The sequence below is a fragment of the Scatophagus argus genome, chromosome 22 (assembly GCF_020382885.2).
Source record: "Scatophagus argus isolate fScaArg1 chromosome 22, fScaArg1.pri, whole genome shotgun sequence".
NCBI lineage: Eukaryota > Metazoa > Chordata > Actinopteri > Scatophagidae > Scatophagus > Scatophagus argus.
This window is the reverse complement of record NC_058514.1, coordinates 16,754,994-16,770,659: the sequence shown is the minus strand read 5'-3', so window position 1 is coordinate 16,770,659 and position 15,666 is coordinate 16,754,994. Positions and strand designations below refer to the sequence as shown.

The window sequence follows — 15,666 nt, the reverse complement described above, 5'->3', positions numbered from 1 at the left end:
GAAAGCTGACTGGGAGTCAGTGTCCGGTAACAACAACAACACGAGGAGGGAGGCATCCTATTGGCTGTGTGACATCACAGAGGAGTAATAGAGCGTTCCCGTGGGTCACTTAGTCACGTTCTGTTTTTAGCCTCGATGGCTGCACCGATGCAGTCGCTGCATTTTTCATCACCTCTCCATTCGTTCCGCCCACAAACGCGTTCTCTGTGCTCTTTGTTCACTTTCTTCACTGCTTGTGACTTGGTACATTGGAACTGGTACCTACATTTTCATTCATTGCTCACCCCATCATTTTTATGTGACACTTCTCATTGCTTTTATCTACTTGCATTTTTATTTTATCATGTTTTATTCTAACATATTGAAAATATAAATGTATATTTTTATAGATTTTTTTTTTTAATTTATCAAACTGTGTATGCCAAACAACTTGTGTGTGCGTATGTACATTTTTATTTTATCTAATTCTCTAATTATCTTTTTTCCTGCTCTTCATCTTAAGAACAGACTAGCTCAGGTTTATTCTCATTTCATTGAAACTGACATCATGTGAATTATTTAAATAATCCTGTTCATAACTATTTTACAAGCCCAGGTTCAATGATAGAGTGCAATATTTTCCTCACGATTATTGCTGTACTGGTTGTACTGGTTCAAGGTGTTTGTTTTTGTTTACTTTTTAGATTACAGTTAAAACCGCGTGTGTGATGTGTTGTTATATAAGTATCATTGTTTTCGTCAAATAATTAGAAGAAAATGAGTCAAAATGTCCTTCACAAAACAAAGAAGCATGAATGTATTTGAAGCTCTGATTTAATTCCAGTGCAGAAAGGGCTTTGAATTAACTAATTAAACTATTATTATTCACATGATTTGTGGCATGTTATTTTGGTTATCTATAGCCAAGCATGGATAGACTAGTTTGAAAATGTGTATTAGTCTGGAGTCTACTAGTTCATGCTTGATTTCCAAGGGGCATTATCAACAGGTGCAGACCAAAATGACCCAGGACGCAACTGACATACAACCAATCACAGCGGCAAACACATACCATTTCAAATCTGTGCCAGTGACGTGCTCCTGTCAGTCATCATATTAAGAACCACCATTATTAGATAAACAGTTGTGACTGGCCTATCACAAGCGGGGATGGATGGAATTTGGTGGCCAAACATGTCTGCCAGAACTGATTTCCAGGACAGTTTATCCATCAGCTGCAATGAAACACAGGAAAAGCATCAAAAAACAACAAAAAAAAAAACAAAACAATGCAATAAGTCCTTTCATGACTTACCAAATGTTCTTATTTGGCAAGCAAACCATGACTGAATGTACTCAGATTGCTTTTTCTTGTAAAGACTATTATAATATGTTAGTTGTGCAACTCACATAATTGGTTATTTAGTTATATTTTCAAATAAGCAATCCATAACTTTTAAAATATCACCTGCTTTTTTGTTGCCATTATTTGCATGTCTGTTGAAATGTGATGCGCGCTCACTAGGCTACACGTGTGGTTTTTATAAAGGCTAAAAGACTAAAAGGTGTATGGTAGTATTTTTCTATTTAATAAGGAGGTACTGAACCTTATTACACAGAGTGGATGGAGGTGAGGGTCGCCGTACAAATCAATGTGATGGACTCCAGTTGAGCTAATTAGCAGCGAGCTGTGGCTAGCTCATTACAACCCGCTAGAGGAGCCATGTGACCATTAAGTATAAGGTCCTGCGTTGGTGCCAGTTGCCTTTGCACTGTTTTACAGTTTGACTTGTTTAAGAAATGTAAGTAATTTACAGACAGTAGACAGCTTAAGAACATGGTGGCAATTTCCCCGATGGTATACCTTTAATCCGCAACAAAAACAAGACCGCTTTACTTGGGCTGATATATGTACTTGCCCCACCTCAATTATATGCAGAATCTTACATTTCACAAATATTTTTTTCTGCACCGGTAATGTTAGCTAACTTTACTGATCCTGAAAAAAAAAGATTTATAGACTAAATTGATCTATAAAACAGAACATAAAAACATAGTGTTTTTCCTTTGGCAAGTGGTGAAGTCAACCAATATCATCACTATCAATATGCTACAGCCTCCCTAATATCCTCCTTTCCAACTTTGTACTGCCATGCCGTTGTATTATATTTCAATTTAATTTCAATCCAATTTTATTTATCTAACACCTTTTACAATCAAAATTGTCTCCAGGTGCTATATTCCAGCGTCACACAGATGCATTCCCCTCTAATGTTTTGAAACCAGTTCTATTTCTTTCCTCTTTTTTTATTTTTATTTTTTTTCTTGTGGCTGCAGAAAGTTCCAGGTAGGAACCCGTCAACCAGCTGGCGTGCAGAATTTGCATGTTCTTGTGTCTATCGGGATGCGCCAGCTTCCTCCCACAGTGTGCTAAATTTCCTGTAGTTGTGAATTTGAGTGCGCTTGTTCCTGCGTGTCAAGCCGCCTCAAAATGTCAGCCTCCCACGCCCCTCCAAAGGATAAGCACTTATAGATAATGCATGGATCTATTTATCTTGACTGAGTACAAACCAGCCGGGGACTCACTACATTTTACAAATTACTTTTAAATTTTTGAATTATTTTTAAGTCATGTTTTTATTTATATATTTTTTAAAAAAACAATTTAAAAAAATATCAAAGAGAAAAATGTCCCTAATGGAGGGACTGCCTTGCAATTTGGTACACAATAACTTTGGTGCTCTTTTGCCTTTAATCTAATTCCATAATAAGTTCAAAATTTGAATACCAGCTAGCTGTGAAAATAATGACATTGCCGTAATCCTTATTAACTAGTGCCACAGCACTTTCCGAGGTTGATCCTGCATTCTTTGTATAAGACAAGAACTGATAATTTTCTCTCTCCATCTGATACACAAACCATAGTTGATTACTTAATGAGAGTGCTGCTCGGTCATAATATTTTCTTGTAAGCTGACCCATTCCTGTGGTGCACCCGGGTCGACCCATCACCAGTGAGTCCTGCGTGTTGTTGAGCAGGTTTACTTGAGATGCAGACAGCGGCGGACAGGTGAGTGAAGACAGAGGCAGAGGCTATACAGATCTGCACATGCTAAATGAAAGCCCGTAAAGCTACAGTCGGAAAACACTAGCACATTTAATAGAAATATTGATTGGTGAGTTGTCATTATGAATAAATAAATGAATGAAATGAGGACCATCGAAGCCATTTAAAAAACAGAAATACATTTTTAGAGATTTAATTGATGCCAGCAGAGGAAGTTGGATTAAATCTGCTGGTGTGGGTGCACATAATGCTAATTTTCAGTTTTTCCATCTACATAAACCTGTCATCAGTTTTTCCATATAATTTCATTTTCTTTCTTATTCATTAATTCTGAATGCAGGGGGGATACGACATGAGGAATCTCTTGTAAGAAGGTGACATGTCAAGTGTAAATGTCATACAGCACAGAATGCTGTCATTTTTCTTTCAGAAAAACTTGATAAAAGCAAAAAGTAAAAAATAGCCAAGGTATTAGCCCTCTCACACCAGCTTAACCACATCAGTGTAACCATTTAATGCCTGTGACAGAGAGGATCGATAGCAATCCAATGAGCTGGAATGAGATGAAATGAGAGGCATTGACTTAGTGGGCCTTGACAGGAGATTAGATGAAGACAACGTGTTTATGGAGGAAGACAGTTTATAGAGAGTGAAAATAGTAAAGAATGAAGGAGATGTTGTGCAAAATGTTTTTGCTGGCCTTAAAGTATCTGTATTATCAGTCAGGAATGACATTATGAGAAACAGCCTGACTTTAGAGAAAATGGGTGATGACTCAAACAAGATATCCCTGGTCGAATTTTGGCAGAGGTGAAGAACCATCTAGAAGCTGAGGTGACAACCATGCAGCATTAAAAAATGGTATCATAGCAACTGAGACATACACTAGGGGACATTAAGGCTAAAACATCCCATAGAAAATAATTAGCAGCTCTGTATTTCCAGAATAACGTTGGGAGTTTTCCCATTAACTTCTACTGACCATTAGAAGAACTGGATCGTGCTGCCCTCCTAAATCCCGCTCGTTCCCGCCAGAAAAAACGAGCCGTCAAATAACGCTGGTTTGTTACGTCCCTTGGCGTCTCATCCAGGTGCCAAAAGGTACCCTTTTGTGCTTTCAAGTTCCATGGATCATTGTTGGACCCCATTCTATGGTGTGGCTTGACGCTGACTGCTATCATTATTATTATTTTCATCATATTTCTACCATACTTCTATTGCTACTACTACTACTACTACTACTACTATTATTATTCCTGTTGTTATAGTTATTCTAATTATTAAAGTAATATTGTACATTATTATTATTATTATTACCTATAGTTCCAGTACTCCAGTAGTGCTAAAAGGACCCCTGCAGGACCCGGATTCGAACCTGGAGCCCTCTTGCTGTGAGGTGACACTGCTAACTAACGTACCACCATGGCACCCCTATTGGATAGATTCATCCAAGAATTAATCAGTAACAAAAAACAGTACTTGCTGCCCTCAACAAGCCAATTTCTGAGCTTCAAACCACTTAATTGTTGGTAAGATCAGAATACAATAAGACACTACTTTGCTAACCTTTAGGCCAAATCGGTCTTTGTGTTTCTCAGAGTTCAGAAATGAGCAACATGTTGTTATCACTGATAGAAATGATGACCATCACTACTAAACTAAGATCTACAATGTAGTAAATCAGAATTACAGTATGCAGACACCGTAATACCACAATACCACAGTTCACTGATGTCAGTAACAAAGTGTCCATGTTTAAATAAGTTAAAAATAGCATACTGTTGACACATCAAATTTGAGAACTGGTACTCCTGCCTGTTTCTCCCAAGCCATTCATTCACACACACACACACACACACTGACCTTCAGGATGTAACTGCACAGTCAGCTTCCGAGTCCAATCCTGATTCATCTGTATTACCACTAACAAACCGGTGAGTGTTACTATACACTAGCCTCCGTGCTGGTAAAATGCTGTTCTCTGATGCCTATAGATCACAAAAATGAGTTGATCACAAGTGAAAATGGTGCAGCTCATTAGCTAAGACTGATTATCAGACTTAGCGGAGGAGACAAATCTCCTCCCGAGGCAGAGCTGATACAGAACACTATGAAGGATTAGATGAACAAAGACATCAGATGTTGAGAAATATGTTTCAACTGTATATATGTGAATGATGACATGCTGGAGGGTTGATTATGAACACAGTCAAGCATTCCCAGTGTTGCTCTCAGTAAAAAGAATCAAGCGTTTCCGTACTGTCAGAGTGCCATAAGCTGGCTCAGATTTTCAACAAATACTGTAAAAAAAAACAAACAAAAAAAAAACACTCTAACATATACAGTCAGTTATGTGCCTCTCTAAAGACGGCTAGTTGTTTTTATTTGAACAATGGATCAGATGACTTTGTGAAATGTAAACGAACCACAGAGAATAATGGCAGCTCTGCAGTTCCCCTCAGCCCAATGAGCTTTTTAACATCTTTCTGCTCATTCTTTAGCTTTTATGGATCACAAAGCGAAAAAAAAGAGCGAAACCCAGCGTACACCCAGCGCACACCCAGCATACACCCAGCGTACACCCGGCGTACACTTCTCAGTCCTAAAAAAGCACACAGACAGAGTTAAGAGAGTAGCTGATGAAATATAGTGGAGCAGCTAAAGAGACAGACATTTCCCTCAGGAGAAACCAAAGACAGAACTAAAAGAGGATGAATTTTGGACTCTCATTCATCAAGCAGACACAAACATGACTCCAAAAGCTATAAAACTGTAAGATGTGTAATTGAGTAATCGTTGTCACAGCTATAGCCATGACTCACAGCTTTTTTTTCCATCCCTTTGTATTTCCTGGTTCTCCCTCTTGTCTCCTCCTTCCCGTATGTATGTGTATGTGTCTCAGTCAGAGCATTGCAGGGGTGTGGCTTCCTGACACCTGAGCGATCACAACACCTGCCTACATCTCATCATCAGCCTCATCATAAAATAATTAAGGTTTTAAAGATTTAAGACATATAGCTACAGCTTAGTGCCTGATAGGAGCTTCCATGTACCTGCCAAAGCGAGAGGTATATAAGTTACTAACATAGGTTTCTTCATATTTTAAGCTTTCAAAGCTTCTTTTTTTTCTCTTCAAGTCGCTTAACACATCTTTAATCAACTGACATTATTTTTTGAGTAGGAAACCCAAGGTCTCTTTGCCTTTCAGTTATTCCACATATCAGTTTTAGAAGTGTAACAAAAGAAAAAAAAAAGTTCATTTAGAAAACTGAGCCCCGGGAACATGAAGAAGCTGCCCTTGTCTGTCTGTCTCTTAATTATGACATCAGACACACAACTTATCTCATCATTTCAATTTTTCAAACAACATTTCAATATCAAAAGCCATAAAAAAAATGTGTTTCTGTGATTTAAAACATAACAAAATGCAAAGAACATAACATGTACTTCAGAGCAGAGTGGAAAACAATCATTAAAGGGATGAAGCCTCAGGAAAATAGCTTAGGGATTTCCATAGAAGCAGTCGATGTAAATGATATTACCTTTAAAACCATAGGCTGCATTGGCTCTATATGAGCTGGGCCTCTCTACTGTTAAGTGTCTAGCAGGTCGAATGGGACAACAACATGAAGTGATGGATGACAGTGAGTGACGTGGGGGGGGGAACCATCTCTGAATGGTTCGCTGAATGTTTGAAAATGATGATACACACAGCGGATCTCAACGCAACCGAACAGCTATGAAGGATTGTGTTACACAGCACTGTCATCTTGAAAACAACCAACTGAGGGAGCATCTTTGGAAACGATGACGTCCGTCCCTCCCAGCAAAGTTCACACACTCAAAGCCATGGAGCCATGGAGCTTTGGCACGTGTTGGTCCCAACACCTTACCAAGACACTTTGTTGGATCTTTTGTTCATTTGTAATATTATCCTCCTATTACTACTCAAATCATTCAGATGTAACGTTAGCTATTGTGTGAAGCGACTGCTGCCATAATGTACCGGCAGACCACATCCTAAAGCGCGTCGGTTGGAACTAGTGCTCTAGCGCTTTACTTATTCGAGTAACGGGCCATACCCCTGCTGAGCCCACCTCCTGCAGCTGCTCCAGCTCCAGCCTCAGCGCCTCCTGTTCGGCCTCAAGTTCGGAGTACTGCTGCTTCAGGCTCTGGTTCTCCTCCAGGACCGCCAGCCCGCACTCCGCCGCCCGGATCTTCTCGCGGTTGGCCTCCGCCAGCTCCCGGGTCAGGCGCTCCAATTCGACCCGGCACTGCTCCACCGTTTCCCCGCATCCTGCTCCACCAGCAGCCATCGCCCCTCTGTCCCTCCCTCTGCCCCCTCACTCCCTGCGTCGGATAAGCAGAGAGCCCCGCCGGAGGGAGAAACAGCTGAGGTAGACAACAAACCCCCCCCACCACCACCACCACCTCCTCGCCTCCTCTGAGGAATCACAACGCTGCTTCAAATCTCATGAACAAAATAGGCGTTCTCCAAAAAAAACAAAAAAAACCCCACAAAGCCCCGTCATCATCGCTGGAGAAAGTCATCCTCTGCCATGTGATGCCCTAAATGATGCGGCTTCTCATCTTCCGCTGCCCGCATCCCTTTCCCCTCCCTCTGCTCTGTTTTCTGCTTATTCACCGGCATCAGGACGCCATCTCTGCCTGTAGCCGTGAAGCAAGGCACACTCTCCGCTCCCTGTCATCGTGCTGCAGGCTAACATCAGGCGCTTTACGTCCTCAGTGAATACAGCTGTGCCTTATAACGAAACACGGAGCATGAGGAGCTGTATGCGCCCTCTGCAGATCGGACTGTTCTGTCACTGGCCACGCTTGTAATTAATAATATTTCAAAATATATACATGTATTTTTACATGTTTCAAAGTTTGTAACGTTTAATAATGTATCTACTGGAGGGAGTGTGTATAAAATGATGTCCTTTTTGGTGCTGAACAGTGATAAGTGAAGAATGTCCACACAACACTGAATCAACTGCACACGGATCATCCATCACTGCCGGTTTTTCACTCGTCACGTCCCGTGATTCACACGCGCTTTTCATGAATTAACGGAGCTCTGGTTATGATGAAATAAAGTTTTCTTAATTTTAAAACTGACGTATTTTATAGACGTGATCATAAGTGGCATCAAGGAATCGCAGGTTACACATGTTTTCAAATGTAACTTTATATTAAAAAAATATATTAATATAGTTATGTATTTTTGTAATCTGATTACATAAAGCAGATTACATATAATCCGTTGCTACCTAACCCTGTATGTAAGTTAACCAAGTGATATCATTATCATCTATCAGTGTTGGGTTTTATGGGTTGACTTTTATATAGTTGTGTTGAATATATATGCCTTATATGTTAGACCTACTCTTGTCTGAAAAAAACAGTAATTTGAGAGAAATACAGGATCTCATTTGTGAGGTAATTGACGCTAAGAATTAGGTAAATTGGCTGAAAAACAGGAGCAAAAGTCAAATAGTCTAAATTTTGGGATGAATACTAATATCGTGCTGATGTGATTCGTGTATAAGGAACGGTATCAATATCCTGCAGGGAGCAGCAATACACCCGAGAAGAGGTTATTCTTTGAAGTACATGAAGAAGTCGTTGTGAAACCTTCAAAATAAAAGTAAGAAAGGTTTGAAACCATATTAAACTGATTAACATAACATTAAATTGTCACAGTTAAAGCATATTTTTCATATGAGCATTTATCTCATAATGTCTTATTTATTTTGTTTTAAACACTCTATGAAACCACAGTCAGCGCTGTAGTCTGTTTGAAGGGGCAAAGCTTTTATTTTAAAAAAATATTGCACCGGAAGTATTATCGTTGTTGTGGCTAGCGGAACACCGGCTATATCATCCGTGCTGTAGTTAGGCGGCATTGCACGTTGCTAGTTAGTTGCAATGTTGTAGCTATTAGCACGATAGCCATTCCTTCGCTGGGGGGGAGACCTACCGTTTAGTTTGACAAAGCTACGTAATTACTTCTCACTCATTTCAGATAAAGTCCAACCAGCAGCCAACTGCTGGCTAACAGAAATTATTTATACAAGATATTAGCTAGTTTGTTTTATTTTTTAGCCTGCTAGCCGTTCCAGACAGCTAGCCGCTAGCGTCCAGCTGTCTTCTCCCATAGTGCGAACCGTCTCCTGGCCAGCTGGAGGACGATGGCGATGAGACAGACTCCGCTCACCTGCTCCGGTCATACTCGACCTGTGGTGGACCTGGCCTTTAGTGGAATCACTCCCTATGGCTACTTCCTCATCAGCGCCTGCAAGGGTGAGACTGATGGACAGCCTGTGAAGCATATAACTTAACGTTAAGGTTTAGTAAACTGGATCCAAGACGTAAATCTAGGCAGGTGACTGAATACGTCACCCTGTATCCTGTATTTTTGTGAAAGTGTTAAATGTCCTTGTGTGTGCAGGCTTTGTAGTTGTGTGCTAAAGACTTCGTTTTCCCACAGTTGTCATTTAACTGAAGTCAATTAAAATGTGGTCTCAGAAGAATTCCGTTACAGTTCGATATCAGACATCCTCAAAGCAGAGTGGTATGTGTGACACCTGTTAACCTGGGTATCCACAGGTTTTGTCACAGCTGTCATCTGCTGTTAAACGCCCCTAAGATGTAACCTCTGTCTCTTTGTCAGATGGCAAGCCCATGTTGCGCCAGGGAGACACAGGGGACTGGATAGGAACGTTTCTGGGTCACAAAGGTGCTGTCTGGGGAGCCACTCTGAACACAGACGCCACCAAGGCAGCCACTGCTGCAGCCGACTTCACAGCGTGAGTGCACATGTGATATGATACATGATAGCATGCTGAAACAAGGTTAAAATAATCCAGTCAATCTGTGATGGCCTGTTTCTCACCGTCTCTGACACACCTGCAAAACTGTGCTGTGAGGGGACAAGTTAAGAGTTGAGTCTTGATCTGTATTCAGTTTCATTTGGGCGCCGTTCACTTTTGAAACAATACCCAAAAGTAATTTTTTCACCCAGTTATCTCCAACTAGCTAATTAATTACATCAATGAAATTGATGATTACTAAAAGTTTCATCATTCAAAGTGCAGTCCTGACTGCTGCCATGCCAATGTTAGCTGCTGCTGCTGCAGGGAGGCTTTCAGGCTGCTGACCATGGTATTTTCTTTAATTTTTAAACATATCTTGTAGGGATGCATGATATTTATTGGACCGATAAATTATCACTCTGATAATCTAATTATATAGATATTTATATCAGATTTTGTGCAGCATGCTGCTGCTGTGCTCATAATGTGACACTGCTGCACCTGTGCAGTGCCAAAAATTGTGAACTTCTTTTTAAAATACAAGTGTATGAAAATGATTGATTGTGTTATGGCTATTATTATATGTTATTGGCTGAAAAAATCCCCAATATGTAGTGTTTGACCAGGTGTTTCCTCGGGTTAGACGCATTGCCTTGGCCTGCTTTGCTCTCCATGTTACAGATGGTGCAGTGAGTGTCTTTGTAGATTTTTGGAAAGTGTAGTCACACTTAGAGGGGTGATGCAGTCTCCCTTTTCTTTCTCATTATACCCAAGTTATACTCTCACCAGATGCTCTCTCAGGTACACAAATTTCGCACCAACTTGATTTAATGTGAATTGCCTCTTGCAAGTACTAATGTAATTCAGGTGTTACTTTTCAGTAACCCAAAGCTGGCTCTTTTTTCTCATACAGCAAGAATATAACTTACCAGACTAACTGTTAGAACCAAATACGAATTTCTTTTCCTTAGATTTCTTTAGATGCCACTATGTGTGCAACAGGTTTTAATAAGTTAGAAAGACTGAAGCAGAAAACCTACGGCTGCAACCAGCAGCAGAGTAGGGCATCAATCTTTGGCAGCCAGACACTATGCACCTTATCAATAATAGTGATAATAGTAACAGTAATTATGATGCATTCATCTGGTGACAAAATGTTAATGTTTCTTAATGATGTGATGTAAGTTTGTTTTTTTTTTTTTTCCTGGGTTGAATGCAGTTTCAAATGGAAAAAATTCGTAGCTTTCTTTTGAAAGCAAGGCCAGTTCAAACCAGGGCATGCCATACTGGCTGTGTAGTGAAAGAGGTACTGTGGCCACATTCTGGGGCATCCACAGCACTGGCTGTTTGGCTGTGGTATAATTCCTGCCCTGGAAAAGACATGGTTATTTACGGAAACACCTAACCTCCTATTTGACAATTCTGCTGCCTGGCACCAGCACACACTGCTCCTCCTAAGCAAAATGTAGATGAAAATGTTCATCCAGTGCCTTTTGTATTGCACATACTGTCAAAAAAATGAATTTGAAGCGTCAATAAACAGTTCATGTTACAGTCACGTCTGCAAGACACAAATGGACACAGCCCAGAGTTTGGTGCAGACAAATGCGTAGATTAAAATAAGTTTTTTTTGTGTACAAGTAAAAAAAAAGGCAATATCACAATCCAAATCATATCTATGATGTCAAGCACTCTGATGAAGCAAACCAACCAACAAACCAAATTGGAAACATGACAAAAATGTAAATCCCATACAACAAAAAAGGTTGTATGCAAAGTAAACTTAATTATTGAAGCACTACCAAAAAAAACTACAAAAACTATAATATATTAAAGATGAACTCTACTTTTCAGAAAGGTGTGGGATGCAGTGAGTGGAGACGAGGTCCTCACACTGGCACACAAACACATCGTCAAGACTGTCAGCTTTACTGAGGTCAGTGCAGATCAAGTGTTCAAACGGCATGTCAATGAATTAGATTTGTACATGTCCATTTTTGTACATGTCCTGTATGTATTTACATGTCTGTGATGAGTTATTATAAAAACTACTCTTGCCCCTTTCAGGACAGCAACTGTCTTCTGACTGGAGGAAATGACAAACTGCTGCGCATCTATGATCTCAGTAACCCTGAAGCAGGTAAGTGAAGGTGTCAAAGAGGAAACATGCATACATGTTGATTTGTCGCTTTCTGTTAATAATGTTCTAGTCAGTGCAACACTGGTGACACATCAAATTTAAAATCAGGGGCATGTGAAAGTCTTTGAATCTGCTTGAATTATGAAAAGGAAGAGGTATAAAGTTGTCCCAGCCAAACCCTGATGTTTGTTTTATATCAATTTTGCCTTCTCACCTCTCTTGTCTCACTGTCTCATCTCTGTGCCCTTAAGCACCTCAGGAGATTTCAGGTCACACCTCGGCCATTAAAAAAGCCTTGTGGTGTAACGGCGACAAGCAGATCCTCTCTGCTGCTGAGGACAAAACCATACGGTCAGTGAGATGGCTTTTCATGATTTTCATTTGTGTGTCAGGGCCCAGAGAAAACTTGCACTTATCATCCTGACTGACTCTGTTCTATGCCATCGGAGACGGTCTTCTTACAAACAGTTTAGATCTGTGACAGTTAACATGGCAGAGATCTTTACTTACAGTGTGTGTGTGTGTGTGTGTTTGTCCATCCAGGCTTTGGGACAGAAGCTCCATGGAGGAGGTAAAGACGCTGACGTTCGACACCTCTGTGAGCAGCATGGAGTACATGGCTGATGGAGAGATTCTTGTGATCACTTATGGGAAGACCATCGCTTTCTACAACGCTCTGAGGTGACCCAAACTCTCATTATACATTACCTGGAAGCTAGCATGTCCACACCACGATTAATAAAACTGAATGGTCTGAACAGCATAATTAAATCTAAATCTAATTATTGATAAATGGAGTCTTTTACATGTGACAATCACACAGTAATCTCAAGCCTTGTTTTAAAGACTGAGCTAATAAAGACAGTGATGCTGTCGAATTTTAGCTTCTCCGCATTAACACACACACCAAGTGTATCATTGCAATAATGTCAACATTCCAGCTTGGACTTGATCAAGACGGTGGAGGCCCCAGCTCCCATAAATTCAGCCTCCCTCCACCCAGAGAAGGACTTCTTTGTTGCTGGTGGAGATGACTTCAAGCTCTACAAATTTGACTACAGCACCAAGGAAGAGCTAGGTGAGAAGCAGAGAGAATCTCCTGTTAGAATGTGAGCTTTTAAGGTGGTGACTTAAGATGGAGTTTTAGGAAAAGAATAACCTGCTTTCAGTGTGTAAAACTGAGCTACGCTCTGTTGTCCATTTTTAAAACAGATTCTAATAACTGCTGCTATGCATCTCTGCTTGTGTGCTCCTTCTCTCACGCCCCACCCCCTCTGCCTCTCTCCCTTGCTCTCTCTGTCGCTCTCCTGCTCTCTCTCTCTCTCTCTCTCTCTCTCTCTCTCTCTCAACCCAACCGGTCAAGGCAGATGGCCGCCCATCTTGAGCCGGGGTCTGCTCCGAGGTTTCTGCCTTCTAAAAGGCAGTTTTTCCTCGCCACTGTCGCCAAGTGCTTGCTCAAGGGGGAATGTTGGGCTCTCTCTATTTTACAATTTAATTAAAGAGTTTGGTCTAGACCTGCTCAAATTGGAAAGTGTCATGAGATAACTTTTGTTGTGAATTGGCGCTATATAAATAAACTGAATTGAATTGAATTAATAAAATTAGTAGTAATGTAAGTGTATATTTTATATATAACTTACAAATTAACACTTTCTGCCACTCCTATCTAATGCTGTTTGTGTCCCTCCTGTCTGCAGAGTCCTATAAGGGTCACTTTGGTCCAGTGCACTGTGTTCGCTTCAGTCCTGATGGCGAGCTGTATGCCAGCGGCTCTGAGGATGGCACATTGCGACTGTGGCAGACAGCTGTGGGGAAAACCTATGGCCTGTGGAAGTGTGTCCTTCCGGGTAACGATCTTGAGACACTCATCTGTTTAGTCACTACTGTGATCTCTGGAACAAGCGATGACAGTGAACATAAACCGAACTCTTATCTTTTCAGCACACAGATACCATCATTGCTAAGTGCTGAACAAAGCAATGTAGCAGGACAGGATATTGGTGGATAATTCTCTGAAATGTTGCATGAAGAAACAACTGTATGAACATATGTACACTTATACAAGGCTAGCTAGTTAGCTTAAGACTTTGTAAGGCTAATTTCTAAACAGTCTTATTACTGAAATGAGTCTTTACCAATATTACTCAATAAATACACATTGCAACATTGAGATTAAATGCACCGCTGATGACGACAGAAACAACATAGTAGAAAGGGTGGTAGAGAGGGAAGTGGAAACAAACAAAAAAAAAACCTACATTTTTTAAAGGAAAGTCTGAACATTAAAGATTCACAACACAATTAAAACAATTTGATTATTTTGGGGGGGAATCCACTGAAGAACACATGTTGCCTTGCTTGCACTCTCCTTTGCCATTGCCATTAACTTTCTTTCCAAAATGTTTGATTTTCTGCTCTGTGTTGTCAGTTTAAGTTGATTTAAAATTTATAGATAATAGCTACTTAAGTTACCAATGAAATTCTTAGATACTTCCTATGCAAAGTTTTTTGTGCTCAGCGTCTTTTATGAATTGAACTTTAGCGCAATGTAATGGAAAGTATGATAGAATTCTGTCATCATAAGCAGGTATTTCAAGCTGCTTTGCATTTCTCTTATAGCACAGTAGGTCTGTGTGGCATATCCAAGCATCGGTATGATTTTTTTTTTTCTCTCTCCTCAGAGGACCTTGGGACAGAAAACTCTGAGCAACTGTACAGCTCGACCCCTGAGATCAAAGCCTAAAGAGAACGCATTGCTGTCTGGAAAGAGAATATTAAGAGAAAAGGAGCAGGGGGGGGTGTTCCAGTGTTCTATCAGGCCCCAGCAAGGAGCAGAGTCCAGAGCATCCCCATCCATCAGGAACTGATGTGGATATTGTGACTGCCCTGTCTGTCATAGACCATCCCATCTCTCTCTCTCTCTCTCTCACTCTCACTCACACACACATACACACACACACACACACACACACACACACACACACACACACACACACACACACTGATGTTATGCAGTCATATGGACAGCATGGTCTGCAGAGTAAAGTAGTAGAGCTGTGAGTGTCTGCTCATCGCTGCCTGCTTTCCCTCTGATCAGTCCAGTTCTGTCCGTCTGCTTAAGCTTACTTTAACTTCTCTGAAGCCTTGAAGCCCAAATCCTGCCAAACATATGATTGGTTGTGATTTCAAAATTAAGATATGTAATGCGCTGGACCAAGGCTTTTGTTTGCAATTTATAGTTACCATACTAGAGGTTGTTGCACAGTTTGTGCTACGGTTAAGACGCTTTCATTTCTTTAAATACATCGCTTTGTGTATCTGCTGCTGTTGTACTGGTTAAGTATATGAAAGTTAAGTGTCCATATCGAAAAAAAATTGTTTTGTGACAAAGTGGAAAGGGAAAAAATGCCACCTTTTTCATTTTAGTTTATATCTTCATTTGTGTCCAGTGATGAAATAAATGCATTACTGTTTTATCTGAGTAATGCACACAGAACAAACTGGGTTTAGTGTGTTTAATTGTTTCATTTTTTTAAATCGGTGATCAAGAGATATGGTTTGTTTACACTGCAAATTTGTAATGTACAAATATATGCATTTCTTTTGCTCACTCAGTACATCTGTGTAACAAAACAATACAACACTTAGTGATAACGCCATTA

General features: G+C 40.4%; 2 protein-coding genes across 2 annotated transcripts in view; one reads left to right on the top strand and one right to left on the bottom strand.

Annotated features, from left to right (window-relative positions):
• The window catches only part of LOC124054005 (protein bicaudal D homolog 1-like), a 35,621-nt gene extending 28,257 nt beyond the window's left edge, over nucleotides 1-7,364 (bottom strand). The window contains exon 1 of the mRNA XM_046379642.1: nucleotides 7,144-7,364. Within this exon, the coding sequence (XP_046235598.1) occupies nucleotides 7,144-7,362 (219 nt within the window). The 5' untranslated portion in view covers nucleotides 7,363-7,364. The remainder of the gene's footprint in view (nucleotides 1-7,143) is intronic.
• A 1,559-nt stretch (nucleotides 7,365-8,923) lies between these two features.
• Nucleotides 8,924-15,499, top strand: LOC124054004 (serine/threonine kinase receptor associated protein). Its single transcript, XM_046379641.1, has 9 exons — nucleotides 8,924-9,352; nucleotides 9,723-9,858; nucleotides 11,719-11,800; nucleotides 11,932-12,004; nucleotides 12,256-12,355; nucleotides 12,548-12,685; nucleotides 12,946-13,082; nucleotides 13,702-13,851; nucleotides 14,686-15,499. The coding sequence occupies exons 1-9, from the start codon at nucleotides 9,241-9,243 to the stop codon at nucleotides 14,745-14,747; spliced, it is 990 nt and encodes a 329-aa protein (XP_046235597.1). The 5' UTR covers nucleotides 8,924-9,240; the 3' UTR covers nucleotides 14,748-15,499.
• The last annotated feature ends 167 nt before the right edge of the window (nucleotides 15,500-15,666 follow it).